Source organism: Eupeodes corollae, chromosome 2 (genome assembly GCF_945859685.1).
Source record: "Eupeodes corollae chromosome 2, idEupCoro1.1, whole genome shotgun sequence".
Lineage (NCBI taxonomy): Eukaryota > Metazoa > Arthropoda > Insecta > Diptera > Syrphidae > Eupeodes > Eupeodes corollae.
Window position 1 is genome coordinate 13,867,064 of NC_079148.1, and position 16,135 is coordinate 13,883,198.

Consider the following 16,135-nt stretch of genomic DNA (forward strand, 5'->3'; position numbering starts at 1 on the left):
AGCAAAAGTTCAACAAATAAGGAAAAGTATCGGACACAAGAGGGAGCCCTGTGGTACACCACTGTTTACACAGTATAAATCTTGGCTTTAATTCTTCCTTTAGAAAAATCTTATATAGACTAAGGCCGAAACACAGCTCAAGTCAGCTGATAAGTGCTCATCAAATTATAATTTCCAGGTCTTGTTGGATACTAACTTCTTTGTGGCTTAGGGTCTAAAAAAGTAAATATATCGTTGATATCTGATCACCTACAATTACAAGAATTTATTTGATATATTACAATAAGTATGGAATTTAACATCTTTTCCCATTCCTCTGGTGACGGGTTACACATTTCAAGTCTTCATAAATCGCTAGAAAAATCTTTGTTTAAACTTATAGACTAAATAGTAAATAACTGTCGTAGAAAAACAGTACAGCATGTTGTGCAATACTAACCTTGTTTGTGCTCTTCTGGTCTCTTTTTGGGTGTGATATAAATGTCTAATTGTCAAAAAAAAACAATAACAACTTTAAATTTCTAACTTTTACTGTCCTCTCTAATCTTAACAAATCCAGATCAAAATAAAATCCCTCTGGCCATGATCCAAACAATGCGAAAACTTAAATCTGGCTACATTAATGGCACTCGAGTTATGTTGGGCAATTTGAAGGACTTCCTCAACACCTCAGCCATTACTGATTTGAGTTTTCTGGGAAGTCAAGAAGATGGCTATCCAGATCGTTTGCATCAAGATGTCCAGACCTATTTGGATGATCATTTGTTGCGTTCGTTTAGCAATAAAAATGCTGTTAATATTCGAACTTCGGGATTAAAACCACGCCCATTGCGTAGGCGTATGTCATGCAAGGGTGCTATCAAAAAGACACGATCAATTAATGTGGATTGTAAGTATAGAATATTTATCATTTCCATGCATTTTATTAAAAAGATAATACTTTTTCATTAGCTGATACCTTGGGTATGGAAGGTCCAGGTCCATTGTCAGAACGTCGCCTCTCATCTATAGTTCCTCCACCATGGCTTCAAGCTAACGCACAAAATCATCACATCAATTTATTTGCAACAACACCCGAAGAACAAAATGCTCAATTGGAGATTCGTGAGAACATCTATCCCATTGATCCACATCACAATCGCACCGTTCACGAACGTCGCAGTGAGTTTGCAAAACAACTTGAAAGTTAGTTATTAAAAAACATTTTTTTGTTGTTGATTATTTTATTTTTATTTTGATTTTCTTTTTAATTTTCTTGTTTCGCTTATGATTTTGGTTATATTTAAAAAAAAATAAGTTCCTAAAATTCTTATCCAACGCCATCGTACGGACACAAATTTTGCTGAAACAGAAGTTGAGGAATTAATTGCAATGCTACGTGAAACAGAGAACTTGGAAGAACAAGGTGATATCCTACAGTATTTGGTTGATACACAAGGCTTGGACTTTAATACAGGTATTATAGAATTAAGTCGAAGTTTATTTAAACATAAAAATTTATATATTATTTATGTTCTTAAAATAAATTCAACACTTTTAAAATATAACAGACATAACACAAACAAAACACACTTTCGCATGAATACAACATAAAAATGGTAACCCTAAAATTGTCCCGTTTAAACAACAGCCCTTACTTAAAAATATTTCTATGTGCTTTCATTTTATGTGTTGTTTTGTCCAACCATCTAAATCTAAATTGAAAAGTAACATCCGCCTAACGCTAGGTACACACGATTGGAAGATCTTCTTATATTTGGCGAACTGTCAAAAGTCTTCCAATAGCATCCAATTAGGTGGCAATTGCCAATTTCCAATAAGACCGTTCTTGCGTTTAGTTGATTTTACTCAAAAATTAAAAAATGTTCGTCTTCCAATTAAATCTTGTCTGTTTGCTTGGTTGGAAGACTTGAAAACAAAAAATTGGCAAACTCACTGCAAGAGAATTTTCTTAACAAAGAAGTTAAAACCACGGATCGTGCAAAAATAATTAAGATGTGAACAAATAATGAAGCAAACTTACTGCCAATTAAAAATTGGAAATTCATCCAATTAGTTGAAAACCGTCCAACAAAAATACAAAAATTGACCCATTAGACGAATTCAAACGGTTGCAAATTTCTGTTTTTAAGAGATTGAAAGCTTATATTAATAGATATGAAACGTGCATTGCGTTTTTCAATTAGCCATTAGTTTAACAAAAGTGTAATTATTGCTCTTTTTGGGACATTTATAAAGGGTGATTTTTTTGAGGTTAGGATTTTCATGCATTAGTATTTGACAGATCACGCGGGATTTCAGAGAGAAAGATGCTCAGTATGCTTTGACATTTCATCAAGAATAGACTTACTAACGAGCAACGCTTGCAAATCATTGAATTTTATTACCAAAATCAGTGTTCGGTTCGAATTGTGTTTCGCGCTTTACGTCCGATTTATGGTCTACATAATCGACCAAGTGAGCAAACAATTAATGCGATTGTGACCAAGTTTCGCACTCAGTTTACTTTATTGGACATTAAACCAACCACACGAATGCGTACAGTGCGTACAGAAGAGAATATTGCGTCTGTTTCTGAGAGTGTTGCTGAAGACCGTGAAATGTCGATTCGTCGCCGTTGTGTTATTCGACCACATGGAAGATTTTACGCAAAGATTTTGGTGTAAAACCGTATAAAATACAGCTCGTGCAAGAACTGAAGCCGAACGATCTGCCACAACGTCGAATTTTCAGTGAATGGGCCCTAGAAAAGTTGGCAGAAAATCCGCTTTTTTATCGACAAATTTTGTTCAGCGATGAGGCTCATTTCTGGTTGAATGGCTACGTAAATAAGCAAAATTGCCGCATTTGGAGTGAAGAGCAACCAGAAGCCGTTCAAGAGATGCCCATGCATCCCGAAAAATGCACTGTTTGGTGTGGTTTGTACGCTGGTGGAATCATTGGACCGTATTTTTTCAAAGATGCTGTTGGACGCAACGTTACGGTGATGGGCGATCGCTATCGTTCAATGCTAACAAACTTTTTGTTGCCAAAAATGAAAAAACTGAACTTGGTTGACATGTGGTTTCAACAAGATGGCGCTACATGCCACACAGCTCGCGATTCTATGGCCATTTTGAGGGAAAACTTCGGAGAACAATTCATCTCAAGGAATGGACCGGTAAGTTGGCCACCAAGATCATGCGATTTGACGCCTTTAGACTATTTTTTGTGGGGCTACGTCAAGTCTAAAGTCTACACAAATAAGCCAGCAACTATTCCAGCTTTGGAAGACAACATTTCCGAAGAAATTCGGGCTATTCCGGCCGAAATGCTCGAAAAAGTTACCCAAAATTGGACTTTCCGAATGGTCCACCTAAGACGCAGCCGCGGTCAACATTTAAATGAAATTATCTTTAAAAAGTTAATGTCATGGACCAATCTAACGTTTCAAATAAAGAATCGATGAGATTTTGCAAATTTTATGCGTTTTTTTTTTTAAAAAAGTTCTCATATGTTTTTTTATATCGAAGTCCAAATCTGGACAGAAATTCAACTTTTAACGAATTTGATGCTCTGTCTGACTCCATTCATAGAATTGTTGCCCATTATCCTCACACTGAAATCGTCATTGCGGGCGATTTCAATGTACACAATTGTTCTTGGCTTCGTTATTCTGGCCAGTCAACACCGGAAGGAAGGTATGTTGAGATCTTTGCTGAGTTAAATCAATTAACTCAGCTTGTCGATGAGCCAACTCGAATCCCTGACGTTGCAGGTCAATCCGCCAACACCCTAGACTTGTTTCTTACCTCTGACCCTAATAAATACACAATTAGTGTATTACCGCCTCTAGGCACATCAGACCATTGTATCGTTTTTGCAAAATTCTCATGTCGAAAAAACCCAGTTAAAGAAAAACCTCCTATGAGAAACGTTTGGCAATATGAGAAAGCCAACTGAGACGGTCTCAATGAATTCTTCAGGAACTTTAACTGGTCACTATGCTTCCTCGATAGTGACGTGGATTCCAGCGCAGAAATGGTAACAAATTTAATTCTTTGTGGAATGAGAAATTTTATCCCGAATAGGGTGAAATCTTTCAAACCCAAAGAGAACTCATGGTTTGATTCGAGCTGTAATGAGGTTATTAGGTTCAGAGATGTAAGTTTCCGTTGTTATAAAGCCAACCCAACTGAGGAAAACCGGAATAAGTTTAAACAAGCTAAAAAGACCTGTAATGGTCATATTCGACGAACCAAATTTTTGCATGATCAGAAATTAAGGCAAAAAATACTACAATGTCCCAAAGGTAGTAAAAATTTCTGGTCATTTGCAAAAAACGTACGAAACACCACGTCATCCGCGGTTCCAACGCTCGTCCACAATGACACTCCCTATGTAAGCTCGATTTATAAAGCCAATTTGCTTGCAGCACATTTTGCTGTTAATTCGACGCTACCGGATAGTGTCATGAGTCCTCCTGTTCTTGAGAGCGTAAATGATTCTATGGGACGAATCTTCTTTCGCACTCGTGCCGTCGAAAGAGTACTGAAAGACCTTGACATACACAAATCCGCTGGCCCGGATAGTATTCCCCCTATTGTGATTAATTATCAGCTCAAGAAATATCTTGAAGAACGGAAGCTTCTTAATGACCGACAGTATGGCTTTCGTAGCAATAGGTCCACTGGTGATCTGGTGATCTCATGGTTTATCTCACCGAATAGTGGAACAAATCTTTACAACGTTTTGGAGAAAGTAAGATTATTGCACTCATTGCAAATGATGAATCTCTTTTTCGTTCGATTAGAAATTACCTTTCTAACCGTTCAATACAAGTTGTATTGGATGGTTTCAAGTCTGAAATTCATAAAATAAATGCTGGTGTACCTCAGGGCTCTACAAAGCTTTTATCCGTCCAAAGCTTGAATATAATTCGCATATCTGGGCAGGTGCCCCCAAAACATGTTTAAATCTCTTGGATAGAATTCAAAAAAGGGCTTTAAAAATGATAGGCGACAGAACTATGATCGAAACATTTACATCGCTAGAACACCGTCGCAATGTTTCATGTCTTTCGTTATTTTATAGATATTTTTACAATGTTCTGTCGAATTAGCCAGTTCCATTCAACCCCTTAAACAATTCAGCCGTAATACTCGCACTTCTAGGAATGCTCATCAATTTACCATTGAGCTCAATTTCTGTACTGTCAAGTACAGAAATTCTTTCTTAAATCGCACATCGAGGATGTGGAATACTTTGGCCAACTCTGTTTTCCCTCCCATTTTGATGTTCAGAACTTTAACACCAATGTGCACCGGTATCTCCTTTTAAATCCTTCCCTATTTTCCTAACGCTCGCACTGTGTTTAACCCCTTTAGTGCTTGTAAATATAAAAAAAAAGAAGCCGAAATGAAAAAAATTAGAGAAAGTTCTAAAAAAATCTATCGGTTCATTTTTGAAAAAAATGTATGTATGTGGACTGCTGTTATTTTTAGTATTAAAAAATAAAAAAAAAACGCCTTAAGCTAATCAGCTTACTTTCAATCGGCACAGTGGTTTAGGCATTAGGGGCCATGACAGACATGGGAATGGAATGGGGGACCCACTGTTTTTGCCTTTCTACCATTGTAATGTCATGTTTGATTTGAATTTTTTTACGAATGCAATAGTTACCATATACATAGTTCCTATGTGTCGCAAGTAAAAATCACTTCTATGTTCAATATTTATGTGCTTAAAAAAAATAAGATATATAGATAATTAAAGGCTAGTTTCAGCAATTTAAAGGACACTTAATAAAAAATTGAAGATCTCTTATTCAAGGCTTCTTAAAAACCTGAATATTTGCTCTTCTTCTTGGAAACAAATTTTATGAAAATTATTTAAAGCATTACTTAAGTTAAACAAATTTTATATGATTTTGACAGCAAACCACTTTTTGGTGAAAGTCGTTAAATTACTAACAAATCTTTACTTATACAACTTAAGTGTATAAGCTTTATGGCTCATATGACACCCACCTTGGCTCGTCCACTGGTCAAAATTTGATGAATTTGTGCTAAATTTTTGGAATAGTGCTAAATGTCAGATTCATATTATGTTCTTGGTCCAGCCCTCAGTTAAAAGTGCCCTTTTTGCAACAAAGTTTAGAAAGTAAAATACAAATTTTGTTTTCATATACAAAAAATAAATAATTCAAAATATAATAGGGGTCATATCCCTTAACTTAATACGATTAGTTTTGAATTGAAGGGAGTTAATACAAAAATACAAACAAATTGTCTATCAGGTGGAGTCATGACCCCTACGACCCCCCCTCTGGATTCCCCATTGAACAGAACGCGAAACAAAATAGCTTCCTGTGCGTTCTATCTGTCATTTAAGAATGTAGGTTGGATTGTTGCATTCTGTTTGAAATTGAGGCATTTGAAATCATATATTCTTATTCGTCAGAATCCTGATAACTATTTTCTGAAATCTGTCAAATCGATTTTTTTAAATCTATGAACACATATAGTTTGGAAATGTATAGCTTTCGAGAGATTTACCCCTTAAACTGAATCTTGTGGTTTCGGTTTTGCAACACTGCACAATTGTGTTGAAAACATATTTTTTTTTGCTGTTTGAAATGAATCAATTTGCACATCAAATTATTTTGGTAGATCCAGGTGACATATGAAACTTAAAAATAGGAAAAGTTGTTTCTAGTACCTGATTAGCCAGCTGTCAAAAACTTGTCTTCCAATTAACTTTATTGGAAAGTTGACTGGACAAGTTTATGATTAAGGAAAAATGAGCTCAATCACCTTACTCTCATTGCTTCGGTTCTGTTTTACAATAATTACAAAATCCAAAGTATTATATTGAATAGATATTTGAACAGCAACTGTCAAAACAGTTTTAGTTCGAGTGTATTTTATAATTTTAGAACAAGATTCTTACATTATTTTTATTTTGACGATAAGACACTGTGTGGTCGAGAAGATTATCCAAGCTAGGGACAGACAACAGACTGAAGGCAAACATAAGCTTATGTCAAAAACCCAACGAAAATTCACTTAAGTTTGTGAAATTACTGCGGATAGCCATAATGTTATTTTGCTAACGTATCTACATGTCAGATTTTACTTATGCGGCGAGTGACTTAGATCGCTCTTGCCTAAGTTTGCTTAAGTTAACGAAACTGAGAAAAATTGAACGAAACGGAGCTAGACTCCATTATGTTCACTCGTATTGAGATTCTTTGTATTCGCACGTTAACTTATGCGCGCATATGCCAGCTTATGCCTATTATAGTTGGGCCTTTAGGGTGGGGGTTGCGCCTTTATGAAAGGTGTGATCAGTTCAGGGTTATACAGATAACCTAATACTACGTTTCCACCGGGCACTAAACCGAGATTTAGCTTGATTTGTCACAAATCTCCTTGAAATCTCACAGATTTACAATAGAAATTTTAATCTCCTCAAATGAAGATTTCAATAAAAACTCATTGAAATCTACTTGGAAACATTAGTTTGCCAAATCAAACAAACTTTTGTTTCGGCGAATAATTGTTGAACCGACAATAAACAACTCAAAAACGAAAACGAAAGAAATCAAAAACGAAATAAAATGTAAGTACAAAAATAATAAATACATAGGTACAAGAATAAAATAAAACTAATTACGATTGGTTGTTATGACAACGTCAAATTAATCTCCTTTTCTTTGGTGGAAACACCTCATGACTTATTTTAAATCATTTGCCTTAAATCTCGGATTATTTTTTGGTGGAAACGTACTATAACACCCAGAGATGGCAGAAATGCGATTTTTTTGATTTACTACATTTGTTACGTCTGCTACATAAATGAGGTAGTTAATGTAGTTAAATGTAGTTAACGTAGCTAAATGTAGCAGACGTAGCGGTAGACGTCAAAACGTAGTTTGAAATGTCCATTCAACCACCAAATTGACATATTGCATCGAAAAGATAACTGTGAAAGTGTGAAAAACGAACTTTTGAAACTTCGGAACAGGCTTAACTAAGAACATTCCAAAAAAATTATGGATATCATATACACTATACTCTTAAAATGAACGACAAAAATAAGACAGATGGTTATTAAATTTGCATTTTTCTTTCACAAAACGTCGAATTCCTTGATTTATTTCATTTACGCAACATATTTGGTTACTTATTCAATCGTTTTTTTTAAATTCTTTTTGAAATTTAACGTTTTTTGTGAAGGTAGCACACGTAACAAATTTAGGGTAGGAAATGAAACAAATCAAACGTGTAGTTTATCCACTTAACTACACGTAGTTTACCGAGTAGATTACCTGACGTAATCTACTTTGCCATCTCTAATAACACCTAATACTGTGCTGTAAATTAGCTCCGTTTGTTTACTTTTATTTCCAAAATATGTTTTTTTTTTAACTTATAGTGCAAAGATCTGTTTATATAAAATAGATCTGTTCGTTTACTTTTATTTCAAAAATTGTATTTTTTGTTTTAATTTTTAATTTACCAGCACAACTACATTTGTGATCCTTTGATACAAGAAAATTGTTCACACTTTATGAGCAGAAAAAAATTCTTAAGATATTAACTTTTACATGTTCCAGGCCCCATTTCAGCGTTAATGGTATAAAATTGACAAAATTTATCATTTGCCTTTGCGATGTTAATATCATTAAATATCTAGCCCTTATTTTGAATAAATACACACTTTACTCCAAACACAAAATTATACACTCCACACACAATTATCTGCCACCTAGTTGACATTTTGACAAAAAGACATTTTTCATGAAAGCTTATTTCAAAAAGCATTATATTTAACTGTCATTTTTACATAAGCCCCTCAAGAATGTTGTAGTTTATAGAAATGCTTAAAAAAAACTTTAAATTATTAAATAGTAGTCTATAATGATATGTTTGCTCTTCTTTCTTTCTTCATTATTACGTATTTTAACAAATAAACGAAAACAAATCATTAAATCAAAAACTATGTATCTATCCAAAAAAAATCACATTCTAGCTGGACTGGGAATACGAAACAAATCTGGTGGTAAGTAACACAAATTTATACAATTCTACATCACGCAACAACAAAAATTTAATCGCACTCTTGCCTGATGTCTTTTTTCGAACGCCTTATTAGGATACTATCCAGGTTTACTTATGACCTCCTTGGAGCCTCTTCATATATTCATTCTTTTATTTGCTATCAGTCTAATTGATACTTTGGTTCATTATGAATACTGACTTTAAGCATCTATTTAGACCACTTCATAAATACCCATTAAATGACAGCTTACATCTCAGATTTGACAGTAATTATGATGTTTGGATTTCTACTGTCATCTTATAATTAAATGACAGTTAAATCAGTGCATCCGAAATCAAACATACCTTCTGAGGTCTCAGGAATTCCTCCTTGATAATTTTGACAGCGGTTGAAAATCTTTGAGATCTCAGAACTTATAGATCACTGAATTGGTAACGAGATTTAGAATTATTCCGATTCATTACGAAGGGTCTGCGCACGCTTTATGTTTTATGTCAATTTTTATATTATCATCCACATCACTACAAACATTAACAAAACATATTTTTCCCATAATCATCAATTTACACAACCTATTTTCTCAAAAATTAGATTATTAACTTATTCTGGAATTTATCTCATTTTTATTATATTATTTCCTATTTCAATGCATTTTCATACTATAAATCCTGAATGCCGTTGGTCTGTGCTATAATTTGCTGTTGTTATACCATCTTTATAAAAATAATATAACAATCGAACAAAACTAAAATCAAAACAAAACGCTTGGGTGGTTGATAAAAATAAATTTAATATAAATTTAAATAAAATATGCAATAACACTAAAAAAAAAAAGAGATCGAATCATCATCGGTACCGGAGGAGAAAACTTCCTCGAATGATGATCCAAATGTTTTGCTACAAGATACTAATTCTTCTCACTCTGAAGGAATGCTGGAAGAAGGTAGAGTTGTTACTGTTCGCGGCCTACTCAAGGGTTTGTACGAAAAAGCATGTCAGCAAAAATTGTGGGGTCTTGTACGTCACACAGCTGGTATGTTAGGCAAACGGGTTGAAGATTTGGCTAAAGCTGTCACTGATTTGTTAGTTCGACAGAAACAGGTAAGATAAACGTCAAATTTTGTATACATTCTTCTTACAAAATTCAATGATCTCAAAATGATGACAGGTAACTGTTGGTATGCCGCCAAACAATGAGTTTACAATAACAGCACCTCTTCCAGAAATTGAACTACGTCAGTTGATTCATGATGTAAGTTGATTTTTTGTTTTGGAAAGATTTTTAAAGTCTTTAAACATTTTTGTAATTTTTTTTTTGAAGGCATATGGCGATGATCAAAGTACTTCTATGTTAACTCAAGAACTGATGGTCTATTTGGCAATGTTCATTCGAACAGAGCCACAGCTCTTCCATGAAATGTTGCGCTTGCGTGTCGGTTTGATAATTCAGGTTATGGCAAAGGAACTGTCACGTACTTTGAATTGCGACGGTGAACAGGCCTCAGAACATTTGCTCAATTTGTCACCATTCGAAATGAAGAATCTCTTGTATCACATTTTGAGTGGCAAAGAGTTTGCTGTTAGCAGTGGTAAGGATTTCAGTTATATTGATAATAGTTCTGTTTGTTTATTTTAAATGGGAACATTTTATTATTTAAGTTGCACGTGGAAACTTATCGATTGTTAGCTGCAAATCAAGCCGAGTCAGCAAGAAGAGTCAAATTGGCTTGGGAGATCCTGAGAGTGAGGATCTTATTCCTGCTATAGATGACAGGCAAGGACAGTGGTTGCGTAGAAGACGTTTGGATGGAGCCTTGAATCGTGTTCCTAGAGACTTCTACTCAAGGGTCTGGTCTGTTTTGGAAAAGGTAAGGAAATATCGTTTTGTAGATATTTCAATATTGTTTCTATTTTTAATTTGATTTCAATAATATGCCTTACGTTGGGCGCCATTCAAACTATAAATCTTTATTTTACTGATGGAATTCAAATACTTTTTTGCATTTAATTTTTAGTGTCAAGGTATTGCAATTGAAGGCCGAATTCTTCAGCAATCTCTGACTCAAGAAATGACTCCAGGAGAACTTAAATTCGCTCTCGAAGTTGAGACAGCGCTCAATCAAATCCCTCAACCAGAATATCGACAGCTTGTAGTTGAGGCTCTTATGGTTCTCACATTGGTGACAGAGCACAATATGGTTTCGTCTTTGGGTGGAGTTATTTATGTTGAACACTTAGTTCACAAGGCCAATCAACTTTTCCTTGATGATCAAAGAAAAGTCTCAGGTGATGCAACCCTATGCTGTGCCAAAACCAAGGACGGAAAAGATAACACAACACCATCGGGAATGTTGCTGTGCGGTGGAGCTGCATACATTTGTCAACATTTGTACGATAGGTAATTGTATTCTCAAGAATTTTGATTAGATTTACTTTGACATATGAATTGTTTTGAATTTTATAGCGCACCAAGTGGAAGCTACGGAACAATGACATATATGGCTCGAGCTGTTGCTCTGGTTTTGGAATGCGTTCCAAAACATGGTGAAATGGAATGCACAGTTTGTTGATTGTCTTTTATTTTCAAATTATAAATTTGAATATTGCTGAGCAAAAATGTAAACGTCAGGAAGTTATCTAAAAGTGTCCAAATTTTGTGTGTTGGCTTGTTAAAATATGTCCTTTGAAATTTGTTGTTTTAATATTATTATTATTTTAAGAGTTTTTTTGGCGACATAGAATTTGAAAGTTAATTTTTTTAAAATTTATTTGAGCTCGCTTTTATTTATATGTGTATGTTTATAATTTAAACGACAGACGTTTTCGTCAAGTTAATATTGATTTCTCGAAATCCAATCATGATTACTTAATTATAGTCTTGCAGGGCAATTAAAAATAATATTTATGCCAGCTAACTATTGTAGATTTTTAGATATTTTAATTATACAAACAAAAATAAAGATTTTGAATAAACAAACATTTACCTAACAGAAATATTTTATGAAAGAGCAATAAATAACAATATCTATTTTATTTTTATGTGGTTTTAGTTTAAATGCGAACATAGTTTTGATATGTGGCAAGTAATAACTTTAATTCAATTTTGAAAATTAATGTAAACCATAAAGTGCAAAAGTAACATTGGACAGGTTCAGACAACGTAAGGAACTTCATTTGCAGTCAACTGCATTCTTTGAACGTAAATTTTGACCAAGGCAACTATTCGTTGGCCAAGTGTTATAAGCTTCAAACTTTGAACTTTACGTCATTAACCTTTCAGTTGATCGTGCAAAAACTACTAACAACAGAACTGTTTATAAAAAACTTCTCTGGCAATCTACAAGTCCATTTCGTCTTATACCAATTTGACAAGGAACCTTTTTACATAAAACATAAAATGGATTTGTGCAGTAAATAAATAAATCACAGAGTGATAAGCCGTCATTTTTAAATAAGTGGAATTGACTTGATAATTAGGGAGATTTTTCTTGCCTAACTTTCCAGTTGACTTTCCAATAAAGTTGCCTGGCACTTTTTCTTTCAAGTACCTATGTCGTCCGAACCTACGCATAGTCCGCAACAAAATCTGTTAACAAACAGAACTAAAATATATTTTCGCAATCAGACTAAATTCCAGACAACATACTAAAGGAATCGTTGAGAGTTGTAAGTCACTAGGCCTGGTTCTCAATTGGCTGTTGTGCCAACTTATTAACTTTAATCAGCTGATTTATAAAAATAACACTGGAAATTTTCAAATTATAAAATATGAATGAATCAAGTGTCATTGTCATATCCAAGAAGATGGGTTGTTGCTAAATAAAGATGTTTCGATGAAGCCAAAACTGAAACGACAACAATCAATCTAAGCCATACAAAATGTTAAAACTTTACTGTATTGTAAAAGTTAAAAGGGTTTTAAGTTCTCATTAAGGTCTTCTTGCTTTATTTGAAATCCATTTTTTGACTAACTCTTCATGCCTACATTGATTTTTTATTTAATGTGGTAGCTTTGGGTGGTCCTTTTCGTACGACCTAGGGATTTTCACTCCTTTACCCCCATATCAACTGTTTTTCTTAACAAAATTACCCTTTAATCGAACACAAAGTAATTTTTCTTAAACTTATGAAAAGCCATTCTAAAAAATACAAAAACTGTTTTTAAAAAAAATTGCATAAGTATGGCATCACTGAAACATGACAAAAACATGGAGAAAATAATCAAATCAACCGTTATTTCTTGTGTTTTATGTTAGAAGTAAAATTTTGCTTTAAATATTTTTTTTAGGAATATCTTCCGAATAAAACAATCTGTTAGCCAAATTAGTCTCTAAATGACTTATGCTTATTTATTTTTTACATGTATTTTCTGGTCGCGAAAAGCGCCTTATTTAGAGATGATTGTCCAAAATGTTTGACAAACGATCTTAAAATTTAATGGGGCTTATTCATAGAGAATTACTTAAGTTGTGATTTCTTGTTTTATAGTTTAAGGCTTATTGGTTAAATTAACAGAGCTCCTATTCATAGCCAATTTCCTAGCTGTGTTTAGTGGGAATTTTGCGTCTCTTTTAAGACTTACAGTTAAATACTTAGAACAGTTAGTTAACTTAACTTAATATTACATTTTAAAGCCAAAATAAATTTAAAAAAATTAAAGAATTTTGGTTGTATTCTAATCTTAAAATGGATAACATATGTAATCCACGCGATGACTGGTGTTACATTTTGGTGCGCGACGGCTGCAGGGTTAAATTCCGTATCGGTGAATACATGTGAGTCGTGGAAAAAAGACAAAACGTGAGATTGAATTCTTGTCAAAACATTCAAATTGAGATTCTACAAGTAAGTTTTTGTAAATTATTTTGTTTTGTCTAAACATTTAACTGAATTTATTTCTTTTCAGATCAAAAACCTTCACGATTAAGAGCTACAAGTGCATTTAATTGAAAAAAAAACGATAGACCAGGAACCAGAAGAAAACAATGAGACTTACGTTACTCGGAGCTCAAGTAAGTACGTTTAAAAAAAGAAACTCGTAAACAAAAGAATATTTATGTTGCTTTATTTCAGCTATGGTTTGCTCCAATAATATACTTTACTACCAACTGAAGAAGATGTAGATATAGATATAGAATAAAAATCGACCTTATTAGCATCTCCTTAGTGTTTTCATTTCGGGTGCTGCCGATTACAAACTTAAAAAAAGGGCGCTAGTCCCCAGGTGAATTTATTTTATATTATATTTCTCTTAATATCAATGTTTTTTACCACAGACTTTCGGCTTTATTTGTTAATAGTTATTCGAAGCCTGTTGTATATAAAGTAGTAAAGTTTATATTTCTACACTGAATTGCTGCTGGATCATGATCGTTGAGATCTGTCTTAGCGGCTATAGTGGGCGGATCAGGCGTTGACGATAGAGCTAGATAATATATTTCCTCTATGGTAAAACCCCAGGTTAAGGTGGTGCTCTACTGCAATTATACTTCAAATGACAAAAAAAATACTGTTATATTTCCAAACTTGTTATTTTGTGCTGTCATTTCTCAAATTGAATGTCGAAAAAAGTGAATAAAACAAAACTATTTAATAGAAATCAAAAGAAGCAACTAACAAAGTTTTAGAATTTTTTAGATCAACAGCAAAGAAAATATAAAACGCGGACAGCAGGAAAACTGGTCGCAATCAGAGAAGTGATTCGCTGGCACACCAACATTGTCGACGATAAAAGAAATGATGTTATGATTAATACGATATATGTAAATAAAAAAAGTATCTTGATTCGATATGAGGGCCGCTGGCTATAGTAGATGCTGTTAAAACCCGAAGATTGTCAGAAACGTATTATCCTCTTTTACTTCGTAGTGAATGTTTATATATCCAAACGATATATATTTTGTAGAAATCCTTGTCGCTTAATATCAATGGACTGAACCGTGTTTTTTATATTTCTTTTTCTTGATGCCATATTTTGCAGATCACCACATAACTCTAACTCTTCTAAGATACTCGTATGTATCTACCTACAGTGAATCACAAAAGTAATTAAGCAGCTTTAAACTTAAATATTATAACCTGCAAACAATCTATTTCAAAATTGGAAAATAAATAAAGATATATTTTCTGTTTTTCATACGCATATTACGAACCAAAAAATAGCATTTCAAATAAAAAACTAACTTAACTCAAGAAATATTCCGCTAAAACTAAAAAGAATACAAAATTAATATAACAAAAGTAAGTAAGCAGTTCAATGAAAGGTTAAATTAATAAACGATTTTGCATCGTTTTCATCTATTTAGTACTTCGTTGGGTACCCCTTGGACTTAATAACTGCCTTAACCCGAGAAGGCATTGAGTTAACCAAATTTTAAGTTTGTTTTGGCCAATTTTACACCATTCCTCTTGAAGAACACACTTTAGATGATCTTTTTTTTTAAATCTCGTGGTTTCTAACTTGACGGTTGAGATGCTCCCATGAATGCTCTATGACATTCAAATCGGGGGACTGAGGTTATATTTTAAGGATCATTGTCTTGCTGGAAGACGAAAGACCTACCCATATACAATTTTCTGGCACTTTCTTGAAGGTTTTTCTTTAAGATATTTAAATAGTCGAACCTATTCATCAAAGAATCTACGAACACTTATTTACCGATGCCAGATGCTCTCATACAACCCCACACCATAACGTTCCCACCTCAATACTTTACAGTTTCTGACATGTTCGCTGGATCAAGCTCTGTATTTTTTTTTCTCCAAACCTTTTCACGTCCGTCAGAACCATGGATATTGAATTTAATTTCATCTTAAAAAATTACAGTATTCCAAAAATCTGCTGTCTTAAAATCATGGGTTTTTGCAAATAGAATACGTTTTTGGCGATTTACTTTGCTTATGATAGGTTTCTTTCTAATGTTTCGACCGTGATAACCAGATTGGTGGAGCACTCGACCAATCGTTTGGGTTTGGGCACTTATTTTCGGGTTTCTTTTCACTTTCCTTAAAATTATTCGGCATTCCTGTTGAGTAAATTTCCGGGGTCTTTCAGAGCGAGGGTCATTTTTCAAACTTCCAGTGGTATTAA

The 16,135-nt window shown here is 33.7% G+C and overlaps 1 protein-coding gene across 7 annotated transcripts in view; it reads left to right on the top strand.

Moving 5' to 3' along the window:
- LOC129944205 (probable phosphorylase b kinase regulatory subunit alpha) overlaps positions 1-12,078 on the top strand; it is a 35,688-nt gene extending 23,610 nt beyond the window's left edge. For 2 of the 7 annotated variants that reach the window (XM_056053476.1, XM_056053475.1), the window contains exons 6-15: positions 560-889; positions 952-1,185; positions 1,298-1,456; positions 9,016-9,045; positions 9,881-10,146; positions 10,214-10,297; positions 10,367-10,634; positions 10,705-10,913; positions 11,061-11,443; positions 11,510-12,078. In XM_056053476.1, the coding sequence (XP_055909451.1) occupies positions 560-889; positions 952-1,185; positions 1,298-1,456; positions 9,016-9,045; positions 9,881-10,146; positions 10,214-10,297; positions 10,367-10,634; positions 10,705-10,913; positions 11,061-11,443; positions 11,510-11,615 (2,069 nt within the window). In that variant the 3' untranslated portion in view covers positions 11,616-12,078. The remainder of the gene's footprint in view (positions 1-559; positions 890-951; positions 1,186-1,297; positions 1,457-9,015; positions 9,046-9,880; positions 10,147-10,213; positions 10,298-10,366; positions 10,635-10,704; positions 10,914-11,060; positions 11,444-11,509) is intronic. The other 5 variants (XM_056053481.1, XM_056053480.1, XM_056053479.1 and 2 more) reach the window with 4 other exon arrangements.
- The last annotated feature ends 4,057 nt before the right edge of the window (positions 12,079-16,135 follow it).